Here is a 27,622-nt window from a genome sequence, read left to right as displayed (position 1 = left end):
TGTACAATCAATAGTACTCAAGTATAAACACCATGGGACCACGCAGCCGTCATTCCGCTCAGGAAGGAGACGTGTTTTGTCTCCTAGAGATGAATGTAATTTAGTGCAAATCAATCCCAGAACAACAGCAAAGGACCTTTTGAAGATGCTGGAGGAAACAGGTACAAAAGTATCTATATCCACAGAAAAATTAGTCCTATATGAACATAATCTGAAAGGCTGCTCTGCAAGGAAGAAGACACTGCTCCAAAACCGCGATACAAAAGCCAGACTACAGTTTGCAACTGCACATGGGGACAAAGATTGTACTTTTTTGGAGAAATGTCCTCTGGTCTGATGAAACAAAAATAAAACTGTTTGGCCATAATGACCATCGTTATGTTTGGAGGAAAAAGGGGGAGGCTTGCAAGCCGAAGAACACTATCCCAACTGTGAAGCATGGGGATGGCAGCATCATGTTGTTGGGATGCTTTTCTGCAGGAGGGACTGGTGCACTTCACAAAATAGATTGCATCATGAGCAACATCTCAAAACATCAGTCAGGAAGTTAAAGCTTGGTCGCAAATGGGTCTTCCAAATGGACACTGACCCCAAGCATACTTCCAAAGTTGTGGCAAAATTGCTTACGGACAACAAAGTCAAGGTATTGGAGTGGCCATCACAAAGCCCTGACCTCAATCCTATAGGAAATTTGTGAGCAGAACTGAAAAAGCGTGTGTGAGCAAGGAGGCCTACAAACCTGACTCAGTTACCCCAGGTCGGTGTTTGTCCCCCTGTGTGCTGAGGGTGTCAGGTTCTTGTCCAGTTCTGGCATTTAGGTCACCACAGACTAGTACATGTCCCTGGGCCTGGAAATTATTGATTTCCCCCTCCAGGATGGAGAAGCTGTCTTCATTAAAGTATGGGGATTCTAGTGGGGGGGTATAGGTAGCACACAGGAGGACATTTTTCTCTGTTGAGATCATTTCCTTTATCATTTCTAACCAGATGTAAAAATGTTCCTGTTTTGACTCATTTAATAGACTGGGTTTGGTCTTCTCTATAACAAATTAGCATACCCCCGGAGTCCCTTCCCTGTTTCACACCTGGTAGTTTGGTGGATGGGACTACCAGCTCTCTGTAACCTAGAGGTCAACCAGTGGGTCCATCTCCTCTATACAATTTTTCTTGAAGGATGACAATGTCTGTATTAACGATTTCTTTGATGAAGTCCAGGTTCCTGCTCTTCAGACCGAAGGCTGATGACCTCAGGCCTTGGATATTCCAGGATTAGATAGAGAAAGTTTCATAAAGTGTCCAATGTTAGTCGTGTGGTTTGGCCTCATACCATAAAGTGTGAGCAGAGCCTGCTGAGCATCTGGTACATGCCATTGGCTTGGGCTAGTGTAATAGTGGGGGTTGGGCCTGTTTGGCTGCTCACGGCCTGGGCGTATGTGACTTTCATCTTTGCGGAAGTGGGGGGACATGAGGTGGGCAGAAAGGGCATAGGTCTGAGGGGTTCTAAATGGGGTGTGGGCATTGTAGTGCCGTTGGATTGATTAATGTGACGAATGCTGTTCATCGAATGATAAACGGTTGATAATTACGTGATTTAAATAAATCAGGTAATTATTAACTCAGTAACCTGGGGCACCATGGGAAAAGTTTGGCTTTATTGAGTTTCTATTTCGCAAATGAACTCAAAGAATATTGAGTTTACAACAGTCGCTAATTAATTAATTTCCTCTACAGTCACATTCTGAACGTCGAATAATCCAAGAATATGCACAAACCAGAGCCCCACTAAATACATCCGTACTACACCAATTGAGTTGATTATTTATTTACTTACAAGCTAAAATGATAATATAAGATACACATACAAGAACACACAGTCTAGGCTATTGATTAGAACTTAGTACAATGAAATAGGTCCCTAGTGGACCAACACAATGACACGTGCTACCCAAAATGGGGATTTAAAAAGTGGGAGAGAGAAAAGCAGACCTGGGTACATTTGTAAACTTGCCTTTAACTGCCACTCTTATGGGTCAGAATATAATGATGTAATTATGTGTCAAAGGTCTCCGATGGGCTGTCTCTTCGTGGACCGGGTTTCGGCTTCTCCTCTGATGACGGCACTTCTTCAGTTAGAGGTTGTAACTCTCGATTGTCCTCACGATGTCCGTGTCCTTTGTCTTAGTGGTCTGTTTCCTTGCCCTTGTTCTGAAAAGGGGTCTTCTGAGGACGGCCAGCCGTGTAGACCAGGGCTCCAGCATAGGAATTAAAGCAGTGTGGACACACGATTCCTTGGAGAGTGGTAACCGGGTGGTCCTGCTTGAATTCACCCTCTTAGACACAGCTACTCAACAGTAGCATAGATTGTTAAACGGTACCTTTGTCTTCTTCAACCTCGTGTTATAAACTAATCGGACCTTGGCTGCAGCTCGTGGTCACCTAGTCGTGATAATTCTTAACTCACGTTTTATACCCTTGGGTCAGAAATGGGCGTTTCTGCCTTTAGTGCAAGTTCTCTGGGTGTAACTAGTTACGAGGCTGGAGGTCTGGACTTAACTCAGATCCAATTTAGACAACTAACGTCGCATTTCATCTTTACAAAAACATTCTCTTTGATCTGGATATTTTCCACACAATGTACAGTATGCAAACATCAGGTTGTGAAAAGTCTTCAAGTTACAATGTTTTTGTTATATAATATCGTCATTTAACTTTTAATAACATAACAAAAACGACATTCATTTTCATATTCCATCTATCGTCATTACTACCATGTTGGTGTAACGGATGTGAAACGCTAGCTTAGTTAGCGGTGTTGCGCGCTAAATAGTGTTTCAATCGGTGACGTCACTTGCTCTGAGACCTTGAAGTAGTGGTTCCCCTTGCTCTGCAAGGGCCGTGGCTTTTGTGGAGCGATGGGTAACGATGCTTCGTGGGTGACTGTTGTCGATGTGTGCAGAGGGTCCCTGGTTCGCGCCCGGGTTTGGGCGAGGGGACGGTCTAAAGTTATACTGTTACATTGGCTGACGAAACATATTGTCCCAAAGTCCATTTATTGCATGGTACAGTTCCGAGGTAGGTTCTCCATAGGCCATCATACGTTCCTTTCCTCCACAGTGAGAGGACAAAGGGATTTTGTGTGCTGCCTTAAGATTTACAATAGGTGTGAGGTGTCATAAAACCCCCACCTCCATACCTCCCGATCTCTCCCCCTCTGGCGGGTGTGGCACGGAACCCAAACCGACTGCTCGCGCGTGCGCCATCTTGCATAATGTATTTTGTCCCCCCCACACCAAACGCAAACATGACACGCAGGTTAAAATATCAAAAATTCTGAACCAATTATATTATTATGGGGACAGGTCGAAAAGCATTAAACATTTATGGCAATTTAGCTAGCTTGCTGTTGCGAGCTAGCTAATTTGTCCTGGGATATAAACATTGAGTTGTTATTTTACCTGAAATGCACAAGGTCCTCTTCTCCGCCAATTAAGCCACACATAAAACGGTCAACCTAATCGTTTCTAGTCATCTCTCCTCCTTCCAGGCTTTTTCTTCTCTTGACTTTATATTGTGATTGACAACTTTCATAAATTAGGTGCATTACTGATTATGTTCATCTTTCAGTCACCCACGTGGGTATAACCAATGAGGAGATGGCACGTGGGTACCTGCTTCTATAAACCAATGAGGAGAAGGGAGAGGCAGCGCGATCTGCGTCAGAAATAGAACTGACTTCTATTTTAGCCCTTGGCAACGCAGACGCTCGTTGGCGCACGCAGTAATTGAATAACGTAGATTTCTAAATGTATTTTGCAACGCTTCGCGCACCCGACGTGAGCAGTGTAGACAGCCTGGGAGAGGTGTAGTCAGCCTGGGAGAGATGTCTCTTGTAGGAGTGTGGTCCACATGGTAACCTGACTCGAACAGGCCAGTCATGGCAGCATGGTTTACTTGGGGGGGTTTGATTGTTTTTTTTGGGGGGGGGGGGGGGGGGTTGATTGGTTTGCAGAGGGGTTGATTGGTTTGGGTGGGGGTGCTGTGGTCTGTAGGTTCTCTCGGCACGGGGGTCGGCGGTGGAATATTAGAGCTGTCAAATCCACAAGCGGCTCTTGGCATTGCCGTTGGCTGCATAACGTCACATTAAGAGAAATCCCATGTAGACAAGTTTGACCACTGGAATGTAAAATGTAATCTACACTAATCGATTTGGGTGATAACAATCCTCATTTCATTTTCAATTTGAGCTTAATTATTTCTACACTTTCTCATTCTGAACAGACAAAACATCAGCTATGCATGCGGGTGTCGGCTATCGCCAGTTAACGCTTGATCCGATTGAGAGCTCTACTCAATCCGTATTGCTGAAGCGTTTTAGATTTTGCATTAAAAAAAGTAATTCCCGATTGAGCCTACATGTGCAGCGTTTAGCATGAATTCCGTCGCTGAATTTCCACGATTACGGATTGAATAGTCCGTAAATCTAGGTCTAAAGATTCAGGCAACCCAATCCCCTCTGTCTGTGGTATTGTGTGCCATCCGCTGCCAAGCGTTCTTCTACAAGGACCCATCCCTGTTGGTGTATGAGAGGAGAGGTATGAGGACTCGCAGCTGATTACTGCGCTACATTAGACATTCTCTAAAGGTACTAGCTAATGATGCATTATGGTTGCAGATGCCAGGGAGTTTCAGACCACATACCTCGCAGCCAGCCATATAGAGTAATCATACCTGGGGGAGGGGGTAAGAGATGTTCCTGTAACAAAGGAAGGGCATCTGTCATCTAAAGTTCAAGTATGTTGACATCGCACCATGTGATCGTTCTCTCCATGCAGAACCAGTCCTCAGGTAACACGACCTCATGGCAACAAGGGTTCATGACAGAAAAGGTGGCTTGGTCTCACAAATCTTTGTGTCCCTGTGAAATGCCTTGGTTCCTTAATTAACTTCAGCGATCTGAAAAGGCACAGACCATCTTTTGGAGCCACATTTTACTCTCAAACTACAAATTGTTTGAAAGTATGTAATTTGACTTAGTTTGTGTGTACGCATTGATATGGAGACAACGTGTGCCTTTTAAATTTTTAAAAACTAGTTCTGTCATTGAGCTGTCTTGTCTATTGATGTTCTGTATTATGGTCATGTTCTGTGTGGACCCCAGGAAGAGTAGCTGCTGCTTTTGCAACAGCTAATTGGGATCCTAATAAAATGTAGTTGATTTAACAGCTCAGGTATTTGACCCAGCTGTGACTGTTAGTTTGAGCACAACCCACTGTTGAGACAAATGGAAACAGGGCATCCCTGTTAAAACACAAACTTCCTGGAATTTCCATTTGGAAAATGTTCCAGACGTGCCCTTAGACAACTATGTAATCAGGCAGGTACTATTCTGTTCATTCCTAGAAATAAACTTGTGTTTTCCAACCAGATTAGTATGACATACAGTGAAGTATCAAAACTACAGCTTTGAAAGTAAATGGTAGAAAATACCGTTCTTTAAAACAGTAAACAGTTGGTTTCACGGGTTTGACTTTTCTGACATACAGATGTCTGTTTTTGTAGAAAGAGAGAGGAACAGCTTGAATATGGCGGCATGTAGCTTAGCGGTGAAGCGCATTGGGCCAGTAACTGAAAAGTTGCTGGTTCAAATCCCCGAGCTGACTAGGTAAAAAAAAATAAAAAATCTGTCGATGTGCCCTTGAGCGAGGCACTTAAATTACTCAAATGTGAACATGAATGTTTGCTGTCAAAATTAGAAGAAAAAAAACAAGACCTCAACAGGCCAAAATATTAGGGTCCGGCACAAATACTACTGAGATCGGATTCATGGTACAGGGTCACTTTTATAAAAGATGTTTCAGTTGACAAATGAACATGAAAGACAACTTGGCAAAGCATAGCTGTGAAGGACATCCTCAGGTAGATATGAGTTTAAACTTCAAGACAGATCCTAAAAATGGGTTTAATTGCATTCGAGCCATCCTGTGAATGTTCTGTTAGTGAGAGTCTGTACAGTCAGAGCTCAGTTTAACATTAAACCACACATCCTCTTTCAGGCCATTTCCAGGGACAAACAGAACCGAAAACACACAAAAATAAAGGTTGCAACAGGAGGTACATCCAAACACGAATTATTGCATAAACCCTGAGACAAGAAACATACAACAGGCATTTAGTCAAATTGTGATTTTTGTATTTTCAGCCATGAGTCACATTCCTTGCCGTGTGTTTTAAGTTGAGAAAGAAGATACAAATTTAGTTGACCAAAATTGAGGGAAGTTCGAGTCCAAGTCTAAAAATAAACAGGAAGATTGTTCTATGCACAAAATCATACACTTCACTTCCCAAAATTAACTCCCTCCTAACTAACATGGGAAAGGCCTCCTTGAGTTTGTCACGAGTTCAACAAATGCCACCTGAGGAACACAGTCAATAACCCAGTGTTTGGAGGAGCCCAGTGGCTCAGACCCCATGCCCTTCTGTCAGAGCAGGAGGACCAATGTGGCAGCTCCTTTAGAGTGACATCACAATCAGTCCTCTCCTCGGCTGCAGTCTTTCTGGAGTCTCTGAAACGTAGAAATAGAATCTATAGAATAGATTCTGTTTGTATGCTCTGATCATAGTGTCAGTCAATCAGTCTAGCAGGACTTAAGAGGAGCAGTCATCAACACACTATGAGCCCCAGGACTCAGAGGGATGTACAGTACGGCATCCATGTTCCTCTGTAGTACAGTCCCAGCCCGGCATTCCTTAGTCTGCAGCACCCCCCCTTCCCCAGTGGTCTGGTGCAGCTCAGGCCAGTATCTCGATGGAAAGTTACTCAGCAGAGGAAACATCAGATTAGGCGGGCTGGGAGAGACAGGCCGCTCCTCTCCTCACCCGACCTTAGGCCCAGTTTAGCCACACTGCAGCTGGGGACATGTGGTTCTCTTCTGACTGCAGGCCTGGAGGGCAGGGTTGACAACCCCTCCTCACACCTCCACTGCATTCCACAGCCACCGAAGGGAGACAAGCCTGCATTCCAGACACCACTGCTGAGAGAGAAAGAAGATAAGCGTTAGGCATACCAAGAACTCGGAGTTTGTCCATGAGAATCATTCACATTTCTGTGAACACTTGCCACATGTCTTGCAACAGCTCATATACAGTAAGTGAGAATGCAGATACTGCAGTGTGGACCATTATAACAGCTCATCAGTATAGTGTCTTATCATGCTCATCAACATACCATTATTCATGCTTTATGATGGAGAGAAATCCCCACAAAATGTAGGATTACAGTTGTTCCCATTACAAAAAAATATATTGTATTGCTGTAAAATTATTACAAATAAAAAAATAAAAAATAAAATCGTATGCCGAATTTTGGCATAAACCAATACACATCCAGGCTTATCATGATTCTAGACCGACACAAGTACTGCTTGTCAACTCTGGAGCTAGAAATCTGTTCAGCTGTAGATATGTACATTCAACATTGTGGTGATTCCTCTGGGTTCTGTAGCTGGACACTCATATCCCAGTCTATCTTTGTGGCCTCAGATATTTTAGAATCTAATTTCCTTCTGCTGCTGTTAAGATGGAACAGTTCATTTGAAGAAAAAATAAGTTATATTCTGAATTGCATTTTGGGAGTTAATGCTATTCTGTCTGCAGGAGCTGTGTGTATAGGCGTGCCTAACAGACACCAAAGCATGGTGCGTTACAGCAGACAGAGACTGCTGGGGTAGTTTAAGGCAGCTTAATGAGCTCATTACCATAGCAGAGCCTGGGTATCCTCTCATCTCAGAGCGGAACCTGGGTATCCTCATCTCAGAGCAGAGCGGAACCTGGGTATCCTCTCATCTCAGAGCAGAGCAGAACCTGGGTATCCTCATCTCAGAGCAGAGCAGAGCGGAACCTGGGTATCCTCATCTCAGAGCAGAACCTGGGTATCCTCTCATCTCAGAGCAGAGCAGAGCCTGGGTATCCTCTCATCTCAGAGCGGAACCTGGGTATCCTCATCTCAGAGCAGAGCGGAACCTGGGTATCCTCTCAGAGCAGAGCGGAACCTGGGTATCCTCTCATCTCAGAGCAGAGCAGAACCTGGGTATCCTCATCTCAGAGCAGAGCAGAGCAGAACCTGGGTATCCTCATCTCAGAGCAGAGCAGAGCGGAACCTGGGTATCCTCATCTCAGAGCAGAGCAGAACCTGGGTATCCTCTCATCTCAGAGCAGAGCAGAGCGGAACCTGGGTATCCTCATCTCAGAGCAGAGCAGAACCTGGATATCCTCTCATCTCAGAGCAGAACCTGGGTATCCTCTCATCTCAGAGCAGAGCGGAACCTGGGTATCCTCTCATCGAAGAGCAGAGCGGAACCTGGGTATCCTCTCATCGAAGAGCAGAGCAGAGCGGAACCTGGGTATCCTCATCTCAGAGCAGAGCAGAACCTGGGTATCCTCTCATCTCAGAGCAGAGCAGAACCTGGGTATCCTCATCTCAGAGCAGAGCGGAACCTGGGTATCCTCATCTCAGAGCAGAGCGGAACCTGGATATCCTCTCATCTCAGAGCAGAACCTGGGTATCCTCTCAGAGCAGAGCAGAACCTGGGTATCCTCATCTCAGAGCAGAGCAGAACCTGGGTATCCTCTCATCTCAGAGCAGAGCAGAGCGGAACCTGGGTATCCTCATCTCAGAGCAGAGCAGAACCTGGATATCCTCTCATCTCAGAGCAGAACCTGGGTATCCTCTCATCTCAGAGCAGAGCGGAACCTGGGTATCCTCTCATCGAAGAGCAGAGCGGAACCTGGGTATCCTCTCATCTCAGAGCAGAGCAGAGCGGAACCTGGGTATCCTCATCTCAGAGCAGAGCAGAACCTGGGTATTCTCTCATCTCAGAGCAGAGCAGAACCTGGGTATCCTCTCATCTCAGAGCAGAGCAGAACCTGGGTATCCTCATCTCAGAGCAGAGCGGAACCTGGGTATCCCCTCATCTCAGAGCAGAGCGGAACCTGGGTATCCTCATCTCAGAGCAGAGCAGAACCTGGGTATCCTCATCTCAGAGCAGAGCAGAACCTGGGTATCCTCTCATCTCGGAGCAGAGCGGAACCTGGGTATCCCCTCATCTCAGAGCAGAGCGGAACCTGGGTATCCCCTCATCTCAGAGCAGAGCGGAACCTGGGTATCCCCTCATCTCAGAGCAGAGCGGAACCTGGGTATCCCCTCATCTCAGAGCAGAGCGGAACCTGGGTATCCCCTCATCTCAGAGCAGAGCGGAACCTGGGTATCCCCTCATCTCAGAGCAGAGCGGAACCTGGGTATCCCCTCATCTCAGAGCAGAGCAGAGCGGAACCTGGGTATCCTCATCTCAGAGCAGAGCAGAACCTGGGTATCCTCTCATCTCAGAGCAGAGCGGAACCTGGGTATCCTCTCATCTCAGAGCGGAACCTGGTAATACAGCAGGAGCCTGAGTCTCCTCAGTATCTGCTACTGAGGCTACAATCTCACATCACAGCTACGAAGGCCTGTAGCCATTTACCACGAGGACTAGAGAGCGGCTGCTGTTGTCATACTATAGTGCAAACATGTTACACAATACATGTAAAAACTGTTTTGTTTATGTTGACTAATATGCACCTAACACCACATCAGCAGGCTTGATGAGACTTTCCCCTGCAGTGTTTGTGTGTCACTGTGCGGGTGTCCTGGCACAGTCCCTGCAGCTCTTTTTAATAAAACATTTTCCACTAGTATAGACGACGAAAGCCGGGCCCGCCAAGGTAGACGACGAAAGCCGGGCCCGCCAGGGTAGACGACAAAAGCCGGGCCCGCCAGGGTAGACGACGAAAGCCGGGCCCGCCAGGGTAGACGACAAAAGCCGGGCCCGCCAGGGTAGACGACGAAAGCCGGCCCCGCCAGGGTAGACGACGAAAGCCGGCACCGCCAGGGTAGACGACGAAAGCCGGCCCCGCCAGGGTAGACGACGAAAGCCGGGCCCTCCAGGGTAGACGACGAAAGCCGGGCCCGCCAGGGTAGACGACGAAAGCCGGGCCCGCCAGGGTAGACGACGAAAGCCGGGCCCTCCAGGGTAGACGACGAAAGCCGGGCCCGCCAGGGTAGACGACGAAAGCCGGGCCCGCCAGGGTAGACGACGAAAGCCGGGCCCGCCAGGGTAGACGACGAAAGCCGGGCCCGCCAGGGTAGACGACGAAAGCCGGGCCCGCCAGGGTAGACGACGAAAGCCGGGCCCGCCAGGGTAGACGACGAAAGCCGGGCCCGCCAGGGTAGACGACGAAAGCCGGGCCCGCCAAGGTAGACGACGAAAGCCGGCCCCTCCAGGGTAGACGGCGAAAGCCGGGCCCGCCAGGGTAGACGACGAAAGCCGGGCCCGCCAAGGTAGACGACGAAAGCCGGCCCCTCCAAGGTAGACGACGAAAGCCGGCCCCTCCAGGGTAGACGGCGAAAGCCGGCACCGCCAGGAGTACTACCCTCTGCTGCCAGCCACCCTATCACTGTTTCACAAGTACGGCACCTTTAAATATAGTCATCTTTCTATTTAAAGTCAGGTTTCACATTGAGCTGCATTCACATTGCAAAGCAACTAATCTCAACTCGGTCCCAATGAGGTGAAGTACACTCCCAAACCTCAGATCAGTCGTTACCACCTTTACTACCATCAGACAGGCTCAGACAACACAGGCTCGTCTGTGTGCGTCTCAGCCTGTCTCTTCTTCATATTAGTAAAGGGTCAAACAGCCATAAACTCTCCTCTGTGTTACCTCACAGTTGGCTTTTCACCTATTTCCTAACACCAGCCCATACCAGTGAGTCTGGTTAGTCCACTGCAGACAGTAAGCCAGAGAGCCTGTACACTACTTTTGGGCTTGGCCTGAGTGTACACAGAATCAGGAGTTGGCAGTTCCAGTCCGGGGCGGAAGGATGTATTTTCACCAAAACCCTGCAGCCTCTACCCACCCGGAGTCAATACTGCTACCCCACAATGCACTGGACCATGGCCCATCATCGCTCCGTCTCTGTCCAGTTCCTTTGTCTATGTTAAATCATTGTTAGCGACAAGGAAATCTCCAGAACAAGTGCGTGTTTAATGATAAGAAATGCATCAAAGGCTACACACCCAGTCATAAAAGAAGTCACATAAATCCAAAGGACACCCGCTGCGTCAAACTGAAGTAATCAAGTGGCTAATTTCAGTTTCGCAAAGCGTCCCTCTCCCTTGAAAAGATCTGCTCATTAAACACCCCCCACTGTCTGTGGGCTAACAGTCAGACAGCATACTAATGCAAACGAGCATTGTCTTACCAGAAGTTGCGCCTGACAAATTCTAGCATAAAACATTGTTCGTAGCAGACGCTGGACTGAGACTAACAGTGGGACAGAGAATACAGCTGTGGCAGACCAACACCCCCTTCAATGATACATGCTTCTGACGGATACATAGTGTAAAGGGTTCGAAGAAGCCCTGCAGCGCTGCCGACTCATCTGTTTTAAAGTGATCATCAAATTATAGTCTGAAGATTAGTCGGCCATTTTAAGCACATCCTCCCTTTGTATTCCGCACCATGGAGAAAAGGACAATAAAAACCCTATTCGTTTTATGCAAATGATGCTGCGCCAAGGGCCATAAACGTGACAGATTGATTACTCTGGAGACTGAAGACAGTGTGGGCACGTGCCCCGAGTTCACCCTCGCTCTCTCGGGGGAGGGAATGCTGAACACAGATGCCATTATAAAAAGGCTCATTCAGAGAGCGTTCCTGGTGGGCTTTAATAAAACATTAGTATTGAGCTTCTCTCCTCCCTCCCTCCATCCATCCTCGGCCCTTTCTTTAAAACAGCAGTCTGGGGAGGCCCACTGAAGCCTGCCCACTGGCCTATGACCCTGCCCAGGTGTGCCCCATCACAGAGCCGCCCCACCGCCTCAGGTTTCAGTTGGAGCAGATCAAATGGGCCTCTGTTTCTGGGATGTTTGTGAGAGGGGGAGCAGAGAAAGAAGAGGGGAGACAGGAGGGTGGGGGGAGTGAGAACAAACAGCCATTGCTAGGCCTGTTGGGTGTCCGAGGAAACCTCGTTGAACTTTGTGCTCAGATCTCCGGTTACATTCTGTCTGCCTATAGTCCTACACCAGCACAGTGTTGGGGCTAAGCTAGGATCCCCCACCAACATGCCAGCTAAGACCCAACTCCCTCAACTCATGATTAGCTACTCTGGGGTGCTATATAAGCACAAGGGAAAACAGAACAAATCTACAGGAAATAATGTCATTACAGCAGAGTTCCTATAGGGTTCCTATATAGTTCAATTAACTCTGTGGTGTAGAATAAGGGTTGAGTGTGATTGTGTCATTCTTACTGTGTAGAATTTAAAAACAAAAAACACTCAAAACCACGCCCATCATTATATTTTCCTGTGTGCTCTATTGCAGTTGCAAAATGTTTGTTTCAAAATCTAATGTTTTTTTGCATTAATCTTATGCAACACAAAGATAGAAAAATAACATTGAATTACATTTTTATAAACTATCTGTAACTTATTTCACCTGTTTCTGAAATGGTTGTTCCAGTTTAGACAGTCTCATTTATTCACCTTCCTAACCCGTCCTTCTGAGGTGAATCCAGGAGGGGTTTCTGTTTTGAGTCTGGCGTTTACCTTTTCTTTGCCTTTCATACAGGGTTTTTTAGCAGTATCCATTTTGTTTCAATGTGTTCAAACGGTTTTGCACTGGTACCTTGCTGTAATATTACTGGTGGAATTGTTTGTATGTTCCTGCTGCCATGTGTGAGAAACGGAGCTCACTCAACAAATCTACACTTTGACCTCTGTTTCTTGTCTAGACTAGGAGTCTACGACAAACCATAATACGAGTGTTTACAGTCACAAATTGTGACAACAGTGAGTGAATGAATTGTAGCCTGAATCTGTGGTCAGACCCATCTGGAGAGAAGACAACTGAAAACCAGCTGATCATTACACTAGAAGAAACCTCCAAGACAACTCAAATCTCCCCACTCCAGCTCAAATCTCCCCACTCCAGCTCAAATCTCCCCACTCCAGCTCAAATCTCCCCACTCCAAATCATTACCAATGGAACTGAAAGCCACACCTTTATTCCTCTAGAATTAGAAGGAAAAGGGTGGTGTGTGTGTGTGGTAAGAGTGGAAGACAGGGTGGTTTCATAAGCATGTAAAACACAGTAATAATAATAATAATTTTCACTTGTATAAATGAGCATAAAAAGCTAAACAAATGAAACATTTATAATTGAGATAGAACGTCTCCCTCTGGCTTGGGATGAAAGGCTCGGAGTTGAGACCGTTTGGACGGGAAAGGCCTTGTCGCTTCAGCGGAGGAAGCATCAATAGTACAGTCAGAGAGAAGCAGTCCTCCAAAAGGACCCGGTCGTCTGTGGGTACCGGTCCTCCAAAAGGACCCGGTCCTCTGTTGGTACCGGTCCTCCAAAAGGACCCGGTCCTCTGTGGGTACCGGTCCTCCAAAAGGACCCGGTCCTCTGTGGGTACCGGTCCTCCAAAAGGACCCGGTCCTCTGTGGGTACCGGTCCTCCAAAAGGACCCGGTCGTCTGTGGGTACCGGTCCTCCAAAAGGACCCGGTCCTCTGTGGGTACCGGTCCTCCAAAAGGACCCGGTCCTCTGTGGGTACCGGTCCTCCAAAAGGACCCGGTCCTCTGTGGGTACCGGTCCTCCAAAAGGACCCGGTCCTCTGTGGGTACCGGTCCTCCAAAAGGACCCGGTCCTCTGTGGGTACCGGTCCTCCAAAAGGACCCGGTCCTCTGTGGGTACCGGTCCTCCAAAAGGACCCGGTCCTCTGTGGGTACCGGTCCTCCAAAAGGACCCGGTCCTCTGTGGGTACCGGTCCTCCAAAAGGACCCGGTCCTCTGTGGGTACCGGTCCTCCAAAAGGACCCGGTCCTCTGTGGGTACCGGTCCTCCAAAAGGACCCGGTTCTCTGTGGGTACTGGTCCTCCATTGCCGAACATGTAGCACCTACCTGTGTGACGCCACGGCTGCTGAAAAGTGCACAAACAGCCACCACATTTCGGCAGTGGTTAAACGTCGACTTGGAACTTTGTGTGCTCAAACTCCTCCTCTTTCTCTATTTTTTCTAAACAGAAACAGGGTGGGCCTTTGGTGTTTCATCGATGTGTCATTCTGGTCACGCATGCCGCGACCGATGTAGTTAGTTGGTTAGCTGTAGCGAGCCAGCTGTAGCGTAGCGAGCCAGCTGTGGCGTAGCGAGCCAGCTGTAGCGAGCCAGCTGTGGCGTGGCGAGCCAGCTGTGGCGTGGCGAGCCAGCTGTGGCGTGGCGAGCCAGCTGTGGCGAGCAAGTAACTCCTCCAGTATGTGTTGATGTTATTTCACAGAATTTGTTTTTGAACAGAAGCTGTAGAGAGCGGTAAGAAATGGCCCTTCTGTTGGAAGAAAGAAAATGTATTCATCCATTTTGTTTTAAAGCGTTAAATGACCTGGTATGATGGTGCATTGTTCAGTTATACCATTTAAAGACATTTTTTTTTTGCCCAAAGTTGATCTTTAAGAACAGTCCCTGAGCCTCTTTTGCCATTTCTGGAAACAACATGCAGTACTTAAAAAATTTTTTTTTTAAATCCTGACGATGAAACCATGAAACCCAGGCTGCATTATTCGAATCCAAAACCACCCGCTAGCTATAAGCCAAAATGTATGTATTTTACAACTTAAAAAAAATATATATATATATTTTACCTTTATTTCACTAAGCAAGTCAGTTAAGAACAAATTCTTATTTTCAATGACGGCCTAGGAACAGTGGGTTAACTGCCTGTTCAGGGGCAGAACGACAGATTTTTACCTTGTCAGCTCGGGGATTCGAACTTGCAACCTTTCGGTTACTAGTCCAATGCTCTAACCACTAGGCTACCCTGCCGCCCCACGGAGAGTCAAGACTACGAAATGTAAAGTGATCAACCCTCAGAGCAGTCAAACCCCCAAACTACTACAAATGTGTTGGGGCGGCAGCGTAGCCTAGTGGTTAGAGCGTTGGACTAGTAACCGCCGGAAGGTTGTGAGTTCAAACCCCCGAGCTGACAAGGTACAAATCTGTCGTTCTGCCCACTAACCCACTGTTCCCAGGCCGTCATTGAAAATAAGAATGTGTTCTTAACTGACTTGCCTGGTTAAATAAAGATAAAAAAATAAAAGTAGTTAACTCTCTAGCAACCAACTGGAGTGTTGTCGACACGAGGGAGAGAAAACCCTGTTGTTTTTTTCTACCCTGGTTGAAAGTTCTCAGCCTTGGGAGCAACATATGGTTTTTACAGCGAGCGGCTCCTGGCTGCCAAGCAATGCAAAATATAGCTCCTCATCTCAGTTTCTCTCTCACTCGCCATCTCCCCTCCACACTGCCTTTTCCTTACTACCCTCTTCTTTAGACCGCTGACATGGTTTAGATGCAAGCGTTGTGTGTGTGTGTGTGTGTGTGTCAGTGGAGGCTGGCACATAATGTCTGGAACTGAGTACATGGAATTGAACACATGGAAACCATGTGTTTGATGCCATTCCACTAATTCTATTCCACCCGTTACCACGAGCCCATCCTCCCCATTTAAAGTGCCACCAACATCATGTGGAGTGCACACACACACGCAGGCACGCGCACACACGCACGCGCACACACACGCGCACACGCACGGACGCACGCACGCACACGTTCAAAAGTTGAGTCACTTACAAATGTCCTTGTTTTTGAAAGAAAAGTATTTTTTTTTGTCTATTAAAATAATATCAAATACAGTGTAGACATTGTTGATGTTGTAAATTACTATTGTAGCTGGAAACGGCTGATTTGTTATGGAATATCTACATATGCGTACAGAGGCCCAATTTCAGCAACCATCACTCCTGTGTTCCAATGGCACGTTGTGTTAGCTAATCCAAGTTTAGCATTTTAAAAGGCTAATTGATCATTAGAAAACCCTTCTGCTATTATGTTAGCACAGCTGAAAACTGTTGTGCTGATTAAAGAAGCAATAGAACCGGCCTTCTTTAGACAAGTTGAGTGTCTGGAGCAGGCTCAAAATGGCCAGAAACAAAGTACTTTCTTCTGAAACTCGTCAGTCTATTCTTGTTCTGAGAAATTAAGGCTATTCCGTGCGAGAAATTGCCAAGAAACGGAAGATCTCGTACAACTCTGTGTACTACTCCCTTCACAGAACAGCGCAAACCGGCTCTAACCAGAATAGAAAGAGTGGGAGGCCCCGGTGCACAACTGAGCAAGAGGACAAGTACATTAGTGTGTCTAGTTTGAGAAACAGACGCCTCACAAATCCTCAACTGGCAGCTTCATTAAATAGTACCCGTAAAACACCAGTCTCAACGTCAACAGTGAAGAGGCGACTCCGGAATGTTGGCCTTTGCACAGAGTTGATCAGGTTGCTGACTGTGGCCTGTGGAATGTTGTCCCACTCCTCTTCAATGGATGTGCGAAGTTGCTGGATATTGGCGGGTACTGGTACACGCTGTCATAAACATCGATGCAGAGCATCCCAAACATGCTCATTGGTGACATGTCTGGTGAGTATGTAGGAGGCCATGGAAGAACTGGGACATTTTCAGCTTCCTGGAACGGTGTACCAATTTTTGCGACATGAGGCTGTGCATTACAATGCTGAAACATGAGGTGATGGATGAATGGAACAGCAATGGGCCTCTGGATCTCGTCACCTCTGTGCATTCCAACTGCCATCAATAAAAGATTATTTCTGCTCATACCATAACCCCACCGCCACCATGGGGTACTCACAGCGTTGCCATCAACAAACCTATGTTCACAACGTTGCCATCAACAAACCTATGTTCACAACGTTGCCATCAACAAACCTATGTTCACAACGTTGCCATCAACAAACCTATGTTCACAACGTTGCCATCAACAAACCTATGTTCACAACGTTGCCATCAACAAACCGCCATACATGCTGTCATCTGCCCGGCCCAGTTGAAACTGGGATTATTCCATTAAGAGCACACTTCTCTAGCATGCCAGTGGCCATCGTAGGTGATCATTTGCACTGAAAAAAAAATATCATATTTTTTAATTGGTTACCACGCCAAACTGCAGTCAGGTTAAGACCCTGGTGAGGGCAACGAGCACGCAAAAATTCTTCTGCTGTCTGGGTTGCTGGTCTCTGACGATCCCCTCCCGTTGGAATACTGACAAATTCTCAAATGACGATGGGGGCGGCTTATGGTAGAGAAATCAACATTCAATTATCTGGCAACATCTCCGGTGGACATTCCTGCAGTCAGCATGCCAATTGAATGCGCCAAAAACTTGCAACATCTGTGGCATTGTGTTGTGAGACAACTGCACATTTTAGAGTGGCCTTTTACTGTCCCCAGCACAAGGTGCACCTGTGTAATGATCACGCTGCTTAAATCAGCTTCTTGATATGCCACACCTGTCACGTGAATGGATGATCTTGGGCAAAGGAGAAATGCTCACAAACAGGGATGGAAACAAATTAGTGAGAAAAGTTTTGTGCGTACGGAACATATCTGGTATCTTTTATTTCAACTTGTGAAATATGCGACCAACACACTTTACATGTTCATTTCTATTTCTGTTCAGTGTAAATTGTGGTTGTGACTGCCATACCAAATTGACGCCCCTGTTGCCACATCCTAGGACCTCGAGGATAGAGCCTGAGGCCAGCTCACGGATATTGCACACTCCTCACCAAGGGACTGTAGTGTATTGCAAGCACAGGCCTGAACTCTGTCTTGCTCCTGTGCTGAAAGTGATTGAGAGCTAGAACTCTGTCTTGCTCCTGTGCTGAAAGTGATTGAGGGCTAGAACTCTGTCTTGCTCCTGTGCTGAAAGTGATTGAGGGCTGGAGCGACGTGGAGCGGCTCTGTGTCTCTGTAATTACTGCCAGGCTGACATTCATATTTCCTACTGCTCCATAAACTACTGACTTCTCCATGTTTATCATCCAACACCCAGCCAGAGGCCCCGATTAGATAATGTTGTAGTCATCGGCAACCATGACAACCATGACAACAGAGGACTGAAACGGTTTGTCGGTCCCTTCGATGTCCACCTGTGCCTGGGGTCACTGATACCGGACTGACAAGAGAGGACAAATGACTGATCTCGCCCGACTGTAAGTGTTGTAAAGTTCTCGAGCACCTGGAAAGCTTTATAAATCCAGTCAACTATTTGTATTAAGGCCATAGTGTAGTAAGGGGGAACAACTATGAAGGAGAGTGATGCTTTAATATCGACTGAGACCAGAGTGGAACAAAGTGACTTGACCTCTTCCTACCCACTGTCCTCCAGATTTATAGGATTTGGGTCAATCTAGAGGGGGACGCATGTGTTACCAATTCTTTTTTTTTTCTCCTATTAGTTTGTTTCCATTGCTGAAGTTCGATTTGAAACACATGGATTCGTTTCGTCTGTGATTAATCTCTTTAATAGCTATGCAGAGACGAACCGCCTCCTCATTTGCATGCCGCCCTCTTAATATGGTTTATCAATTTTATCTCCCCAACGACTTTGAGACACTGCAATTTCCATTCTTATTGTTTTTAAGAGTTTAACCTGGGTCTGTGTGACCTGTTATGTTTTGTACGTGTTTGAAGAAGCAACTCACCAATGATCCTAACAGCCATTTCTTCCTCTTGCCCCGTCAGTCACTACGCTGAGAGGTACTTCCAGGTGCTGACGAAAGCTGTGGGGATCAACGAGTAGGGCACGCTGGTCACGCTGTCCCACGAGTCTGTAGAGGGGTCATAACAGTCCAGGGTCTTGCACCTCTGAGCCCCAAAGTATCCTCCCACCACGTACAGCCGATTGCCCGACGCCACCGCGTGACAGCTGATCCTCTTGGCCATCACATCTCCGAACTTGGACCACTGGAACGTCTCACTGTTGAAGCGGTAGGCCGAGCTGGCCGAGAACTCTGTGTCTCCACCGATCACTACAACGTGGTTTCCGACGACAGCCGCCGCCGTGTAGCGCCAGAGCTGAGGGCAGGAAGCAGGCACCGTCCACCTGTTCTGGACCGGGTCGAAGCACTGCACCTTGGGAAACTTATCTCGGTTGACGCTGGTGCCCCCGAAGACAAACAGTTTGTTCTTGGCCCCCACCACTGCAGCATTGCTAACCCCCTCTCTGAGAGGAGCTACGAGGATCCACTTGTTGGTCTGCGGGTCATACTGCTCCACCTGTTTGAGAGAGACTGACGGAGAGGCTGGGAAGGAGCCGGCCAGAGAGGTGTGTCCCCCTACAACGTACAGGATGTGGTCGAGCTCAGCTGTCCCGTGTCCGAACCTGGCCACCAGCATGGGCGCTGCTTTGGACCACTCATCATGCAGGGTGTCATAGACCCACATGTCTTTGGAGGCCCCGTTCTCAGAGCCTCTCCCCCCAGTCACATAGACCTTGCAGCCAATGGCACAGGCGCTGCACTCCTTACGGGGACTGGGGATGTCCGTTTTGGGGGTGATCTCCTTGGTCTTGTTGTCAATCATGTACACCTTGTCACACATGAAGGTCTGACCTCCCAGGAGAAGCAGGGCCTGGCTGACCTTCCTGGGCCTGGCGCAGAACCCCGTCACAATGCCGTCGTTCTGGAGGATCCTCATCTTACATCGCACTGCATCCTCCACGATCTCCCGGCCCACTTTGTGTCCCATCACCAGCTCCTCAGAGGCCACGTTCTTCAGCAGGTATGTCTCGGGCAGCAGGGCCAGACGCACACAGCGCAGCAGCTCCGGAAGGTCACCCAGCCTCCTCTCTATGTCCGCCTTTACCCAGTCTATCACAGCCTCGTACACCAGGCTCTCATCCTCCACCTCCAGTTCCTCGCTGAACACAAGCTCCTGAACCTTGTCTTTAGGGAGACTAAGGAAGTCCTCCGTCCTGTTGAGGGTGGCGAAGTTGGCCAGGCACATCCTCCAGGAGAGCTCGTAGAGTCGCTGGCACTGGTGGGCGTCCGACAGCAGCATCATGCCCAGGCAGTTGGACGGTGCCAGGTTTTTCTCTAGGAACTCAGAGCAGGCGTCTCGGATGTCATGAAACTGGAGCATGTCCCCGGCCTCCAGAAGGGACTCCGCGTTCTCCTCGTTGATGATGACGCGGGCCGAGTAGGCATAGTCTAACAGCAACTCCAGCACCTCTGGGTGCAGCGAGTCGTGGAAGTTGACCTCGGCATCGCGGCTCTCCCTCAGGCCTCCGTTAAACATGGCCTCAAAGTAGCGGCTGCAGGAGGCCAGCACTGCACGGTGGCAAGGGAAAACCCGGTTCCCGGCCCTCAGGACCACGTCAGTGAAGACTCGTCGCTTACGGAGCAGGTTGAGCTGGGTCAGGAGGCTGTCCGCATGAGACGTCTTGTGGAATAGCTGGATGTTCATGGAGCCAGAGCTAGAGCGGGACTTCCTGTTTTCGTGGTTGCTCACAGACATCTTGGACCTGGAGGGCAAACAAACACAATGTTAGTAAATATATCTACATATATTGGTCTAAAATGTCATGATGAATCATCAATTTCTTTAGCTTTACAGGCTTGACATGGTCTTGGATTTTTTAAATATGTTCCGCTCTCTTTACAGACTTATTAGGGACATTTACATTACTAAAATTTGCAACCTCTGTTTACACTAGCCTTAGGATGTGGTGTGGCCAAAGCCACATTCCTGTTTCATGTGAGTAGTTTTGGGGTGGGGGTGCTGTAAAATGGGGGGGGGCTGCAGACAAATGTTTTTGCCCATGCTGGCACTGCAGACTAGTATATCGGCTAATACAGGACTATTGAAGCCCAGTGCACTACTTTTGTGAGAATTTTTTTTTTACCCCCCCCCCCAAAAAAAAAACTTTTTTATGATTTATTGATTCAGGGGGTGCTGCAGCCCCTACTTTCTGCAGCTTTGGCGAAGACCGCTATTGGCATACCGTAAATACCGTTGTATATAGACAAACAAAATAAGGATAGAAATTCAAACTATACAGGAGCTCCTCATCTAAGCCATGTTGCACATAGTGCTGCACACTTGATTAATGCAATGATTGACAAATGTGCAGATATTTTAAAGAGCCTTTCACTTTCTATTTGGCTGACAGAGCAAAAATGCTGTCCACTGGTATTAAAGGGAATTCTTGCAAGGACAGCTGTTGTTTTTACGGAGTGGCTACAGATAAGGAGTTTCTGTATCCCAATTTGCCCAGGCCAAAAAATATGGATGTTTTATTTTTATGTCTGCTGCTTTTCATTTGGGGGGGGGGCTGTACTTCCATTCCTAAATAAAATGATTTACTTTTTACTCCTCACATTTTCCCTGACAACCATTTTGAATGCTTAACAGAACAGAAAAATTGTTCAATTCACACACTTATCAAGAGAACATCTGTGGTCATCCCTACTGCCTCTGATCTGGCAGACTCACTAAACACAAATGCTTGGTTTGTACATGTTGGAGTGTGCCCCTGGCTATCTGTACATTTTAAAAACAAGAACATTTGTGCTGTCTGGTTTGTTTTACATAAGGAATTTTATTTTTTTTATACTTTTGATACTTAAACATATTTTAGCAATGACATTTACTGTTGATACTTACGTATATTTAAAACCAAATACTTTTACTCAAGTCGTTTTTTACTGGGTGACTTTCACTTTAGTCATTTTTATGAAGTTATCTTTACTTTTACTCAAGTATGACAATCGGGTACTTTTTCCACCACTGCTGTTATGCTGGGTGCTCCGCTTCCGCTTCCGCATCCTTGATCGCCTTTGTCTGGTCACTTGTTTATAGACTACAAACTTCATGTTTTACACCAAACAGTTCTTACTATTGCATCACCTCACTAGGCTTTTAATAAGCACAATATCATGTTCTTTCTTTTTCAGGAGGGGAGTAGGCTACATGCAACTATTTACATTATCAACATATTCGTACAAACTTTGCCTTCAGTAATGCAAACATAAACACGATACAAAACAGTCAGTCTAGTGATTTCATGTTCGTAGAATATGAGTTACATGCAGCTATTTGCTCACCGCTATATCAGCATATGGCCTAACTATGGCACGGAGCGATGCATAACGAATTTTCAGACTATTTTTATCGGTCTGGATGGATACAGATATACGTTCCGCTGCAAGACAGACACGCAGTCTAATTGGCGACTGTACATTACTTTTTCCATCATCATTGCAAACATTGAATAAGATGCGCAGTAGGCAGACAAGTCGTGTTTTTTTTTCTTCTTCCAGGAACTACGATATGGCAGCAACTATAAAAAGATTAGCCCGCATCACACAAAGCGTGTCCAAACTACCCGGGACTGGATCTTGCTTGTGCAACTACAATATCAGTTAAAACAGACAGAGAAGGTTATAGCCTTCCTAATATTACATGTTTTGGATTGTTCGTTCAAATCGCCAAATGTTGTATTTTATTTAAGCTGTGCAGAAATATGAGGCAGAGACATAAACTACATCATCGTGGTTAAAAAGAGGGTGCGTGAAGAGATACACGTGAAGAGGGAGGAGCAGCTACGAATGCGTAAAATAACGTGTGCAGAACGTGATCCGGATCCGAAGTTTTAACAGAGGTTTCTGGAAGGGACGTGGGCGAAAACGCATCTGTTGCCACGGCCTTGTCTCTACACTGTAACACTCAGAGGGGGTATGTGGTGTAGATGTGGTAGATCTCTCTTGAGCAGATCTTTCAAAGATGCACTCGAGAGATATCTCTCGGCAATTTCCTGGTTCCTAAAATTCTAAGTGCCTCATTTCAGTTTGTTACAAAACATTAAAGTATTGTGTAGATAAATCATTGTACCATCTAAAACTTATTTTTTAAACGTAAATTTAACTATTGAAATAGCGCACATAGAACAAATCTGCTTCTTAGACTTGCTTTCAATGAGAGTGACAGATCTATAACACACATGTACTTCTATGTGAATTTGGTCAGGTTGCCCCAAAAGTGTATTATTGGACCTAGTTTGTGTTGTCAAAGTGGTGTAAAGAAGCCCTTACCCTGCCAGCATAGATGTTAAAGCGTTGAAAATTAACCCTGACACTCCCATCCTGAATAAATACAAACCTGGCCACAAAATGTCATTAGTCTATAAAGCTATCATCTCTTATCAGTAGGATGGATCCGGAAATGAACTCTAGACTTGGAAGATGAAAGGATACATGATAAGGTGTGTGTTTACACACTGGCAACAAGGGAATCAAAAATCTGTCAATCTTCCAGTAATCAATTATTTACTGACAAATGAATAAAAATAGAATTTAATTCTCATTAAATACCTAGTTATATTACATAACCAGGTGAGGTGAATAAGTAATGCTACCTGGGTGTGGACATCCCTTTCGTGGCTTTAATCAGCAGTTTACACCTATGAATCACGGTGCCAACCTCCCATGACTGTTCCCTCCGAAGCTCGCTCATTTTAGACGGTGCCATAGGCAACGCATTCAAGTCCCTGTGTAAAACCGAACACCTTATAGAACATCACCTTCAGGCTATAAATTGTCCGAATTGTGCAACACTAAAAGCAAATTATGTAACTTTAAAAACATATGAATTGATAATTGTTTGATAGCCAAAATGCAATTTAGAATCACTGAATTTCTTCAAATTATATACAATTAATTGTAGTTATTTCAGAAAACATTTCATCGCTTAACGGCAGAGGGAACTGTTTAATAAATTGAAATATTCACATTTCATGAGGCTGTCCCAAAAACAACTACAAATCAATACATTAATAGAATAAGGGATAAGAAAAATACAAACAGTGCTGAACCAAACGACCGAGGAGCAAACACGACACAGTGAAATCCCATTCGTTTCGCGCTGTCTTCTGTGCATACTTATTAGTAGCCGCCAAAGATCTGGACAGTCTTTAAATGTAAACCATGTCCAGCATGCGCTCAGTTTCTTCCGAACTTAGATCAGCCTGGCAAACATACACGGCTACAGTTGCAAGCTCCGGATCGGATGTTACAAGCAGATAGTTATATTTCGGAAGTACAAGAAGTGTCAAACAAGAACGTATCTCTGTGATCGAAACAAATCCTTACCTAAATCGTCTTGGAGCAAAGCAGGAATATCCGACCAAAAACACAATGCAATGGGCACCCAACTTCTTCGTGAGTTCAATGTATTAGTTCACGAAATAGCTTTCTAAGTAACGAAGTTCAGACGATGTTTCTCCTAGAAAGCTGAAACACTGGAAACCCATCTGTTTTATTTCTCTGTGTTTTTAATACACACTAAATGTAAGCGTTTGCAAAGTTGTTCACAGTGCGTCTGCGTTGTAGACAATATCTACAGCTGTAACGAAGCACAAGTTACAGCTCCATACGCACCTCCTACTCATGTATGCTCTCGTCCAATCACAACAGAGAAGAAAGTTTGAGATTCCCTCCCTGAACAATTGAATAATAGACAAATATTCTGCTATTTTTTTAAATTATATATTTTTTATTTAATCTTTATGTAACTAGGCAATTACATATCCATTTTGTGACAGATATTGATAGAAAACATGACCAATACTTAGTCAAGCTGTTTTTTATCATTGTTTATTCAATAATAATGACTTCTTTAAATGAAACAGTTTTTTAAGGGTTTGCTATACACTTCACCAATATGCTTGCATGTCTACAGACAAAAAAAGAGGGATATTGTACTACTACCCACTTACATGTACAGTACACATTGTAATGTGAGGTTGGTCAAAGTCCAATAATACAGACCATGGCTCATTGTTTTTTGGGAAATTCTTGTAATTTTCTGAAGGAGTTAGTATGGTAATCGGGGATGTAGATTTGGGGAATTGGATGATATTACCGTTCCATTTAGCACACATTTTTGTTATAACACTGAATGGATTTATGCTCAGAGAGTAATCTCTGGAATGGTACATTAATGCCCAACTCAAAATTCCCCGATAGTCTGCCATACCAACAAAACAAATGTAAGCACATAGAGAGAGAAACCCAGATAGAGGCAGCATCTATCAATCACATTTATTTGATTTAGACCTTTTTACATCAGCAATTGTCACAAAGTGCTTTACAGATACCAAACATAAAAGAGCAAGCAATGCAGAGGCAGAAGCACAGTGGCTTGGAAAAACCCCTTAGGCAGCATCAGACTGTCCCAATCCAGAGGAGGAGAGGATCCCTCACCTTCTTCCCTGTCTACCTGCCTGCCTGCCTGTCTCCCTGTCTACATGTCTGCCTGTCTACCTGTCTATCTGACTTTCCTAGTTAAATAAAGGTTAAATAATAACAATTACAAATAAGAAAATACCTGCCTGCCTCCCTGTCTACCTGCTTCCCTTTCTTCCTGCTTGCCTGTCTTCCTGCCTGTCTTCCTATCTTCCTGTCTGTCTGTCTGTCTGTCTGTCTGTCTGTCTGTCTGTCTGTCTGTCTGTCTGTCTGTCTGTCTGTCTGTCTGTCTGTCTGTCTTGCCTATAGTCTCACCTCACTGATCTTCAAAGAGACCTGGGACCTGTTATGTTCCCCACCAAAGAGACCTGGGACCTGTGTTATGTTCCCCACCAAAGAGACCTGTGAGCCGTGTTCCCCTCCACCAGCTGCCTGGGGTCTGATACTCTGATATGACACCGGGCTCACACATTTCCATCTGTGTCCCTCTCACTGTCAGTCAACAGCTGCGTTTGAAGATTGCCAAATGTTCCGGCTGTAATTCAGATCCCATCACTTCCTTTGTTGATGGGAGTTTCAACAATCTTGGAATCGCTCTTTGATTCCCTCAAAGGATTCTCTAAGAGAACTCTAAAGGCTGTTTATGTTAGATTCACTCATAAACATACCTCTTGGGTAGGGGCGGGGGTTACATTTTCAAACCCTTGTTTTCAGTTATTCTTAAAAATATATATTTTTTACAAATTTAACTAGGCAAGTCCGTTAAGAACAAATGATTATTTACAATGACCGCCCACCGGGGAACAGTGGGTTAACTGCCTTGTTCAGGGGGTAGAACAACAGATTTTTACCTTGTAAGCTCAGGGATTCGATCTAGCAAATGTTTAGTTCCTGGTCCAACGCTCTAACCACTAGGCTACCTGCCGCGCCTTAAAGCTTTATAGATATACCACTCTATTGAAGTGCTTTCATACACAAGCATGCCAGTAAGAGATTTGCCAATAAGCAGACTGCTTTAATGAACTCATCTAGGGTAAATGTATGTTCTGCACTTAAGACGTGTGTATGTATGTGTGTGTGTGGTGGTGGGGGGGTGGGGGGGGTGGGGTGGGGTGGGGGTTCTCCGTCTCCATCACAGCAGCCTTCACATTGGATGACAGTAACATTCTATTGTGGCCTCTACTGTACTACATACCCATTCTCTTCTAGCAGGTGCTGTCTCCAGTGAGGTCATCCTGTCTGAAACAGAGGAGGTGTTCTATAAGGTCGTATGGACACACCAAAACAATGCAGACTTTAATGAGTGGGTATTTAGATATGCAGCTGCAGTCTTCTGTCAGTCTGTCTGGTACGGTTGACTGGACTGGGCTGATTCACTTGTTTTTTCTGACTGTAATTGCTGGACCACTGTTACTTGTTGGTATGAAGCAGACCATGCACTATAATCATACTATCTAGATAGGATATTGTTTATTAAGCTGTTTCACAAAGTGTTGCTTTTGTTAATCACCTGACACACCGCAAACAAGATGATATTTCATTGTTGTTAAAAAGGAGAACAGTAACCCTATTGTAAGGTGTGTTGTATGTCGTTGTAAGGTGTGTTGTATGGCGTTGTAAGGTGTGTTGTATGTCGTTGTAAGGTGTGTTGTATGTCGTTGTAAGGTGTGTTGTATGTCGTTGTAAGGTGTGTTGTATGTCGTTGTAAGGTGTGTTGTATGTCGTTGTAAGGTGTGTTGTATGGCGTTGTAAGGTGTGTTGTATGTCGTTGTAAGGTGTGTTGTATGTCGTTGTAAGGTGTGTTGTATGTCGTTGTAAGGTGTGTTGTATGGCGTTGTAAGGTGTGTTGTATGGCGTTGTAAGGTGTGTTGTATGGCGTTGTAAGGTGTGTTGTATGGCGTTGTAAGGTGTGTTGTATGGCGTTGTAAGGTGTGTTGTATGGCGTTGTAAGGTGTGTTGTAAGGTGTGTTGTATGTCGTTGTAAGGTGTGTTGTATGGCGTTGTAAGGTGTGTTGTATGGCGTTGTAAGGTGTGTTGTATGGCGTTGTAAGGTGTGTTGTAAGGTGTGTTGTATGTCGTTGTAAGGTGTGTTGTAAGGTGTGTTGTATGTCGTTGTAAGGTGTGTTGTATGTCGTTGTAAGGTGTGTTGTAAGGTGTGTTGTATGTCGTTGTAAGGTGTGTTGTAAGGTGTGTTGTATGTCGTTGTAAGGTGTGTTGTATGTCGTTGTAAGGTGTGTTGTAAGGTGTGTTGTATGTCGTTGTAAGGTGTGTTGTATGTCGTTGTAAGGTGTGTTGTAAGGTGTGTTGTATGTCGTTGTAAGGTGTGTTGTATGGCGTTGTAAGGTGTGTTGTATGTGGTTGTAAGGTGTGTTGTATGTCGATGTAAGTGTGAGTGTGTTGTATGTCGCTGTAAGGTGTGTTGTAAGGTGTGTTGTATG

General features: G+C 45.8%; 1 protein-coding gene across 2 annotated transcripts; it reads right to left on the bottom strand.

Annotated features, from left to right (window-relative positions):
* Positions 1–5,820: 5,820 nt before the first annotated feature.
* enc3 (ectodermal-neural cortex 3) lies at positions 5,821–24,332 on the bottom strand. 2 transcript variants are annotated; one of them, XM_064936118.1, is made up of 3 exons: positions 24,090–24,332; positions 18,645–20,464; positions 5,821–7,031 (listed from the first exon to the last, which is right to left on the bottom strand). In XM_064936118.1, exon 2 carries the CDS (start codon positions 20,455–20,457, stop codon positions 18,688–18,690), a length of 1,770 nt encoding a protein of 589 aa, XP_064792190.1. In that variant the 5' UTR covers positions 20,458–20,464; positions 24,090–24,332; the 3' UTR covers positions 5,821–7,031; positions 18,645–18,687. The 2 variants fall into 2 exon arrangements, with proteins under 2 accessions (XP_064792190.1, XP_064792191.1); XM_064936119.1 differs by having other exon boundaries at positions 5,821–7,028.
* Positions 24,333–27,622: the final 3,290 nt, after the last annotated feature.

This window comes from Oncorhynchus masou, chromosome 24 (genome assembly GCF_036934945.1).
Source record: "Oncorhynchus masou masou isolate Uvic2021 chromosome 24, UVic_Omas_1.1, whole genome shotgun sequence".
Taxonomy (NCBI): Eukaryota; Metazoa; Chordata; class Actinopteri; order Salmoniformes; family Salmonidae; genus Oncorhynchus; species Oncorhynchus masou.
The sequence above is the reverse complement of the archived record's forward strand: the minus strand, read 5'-3'. Positions and strand labels throughout refer to the sequence as shown.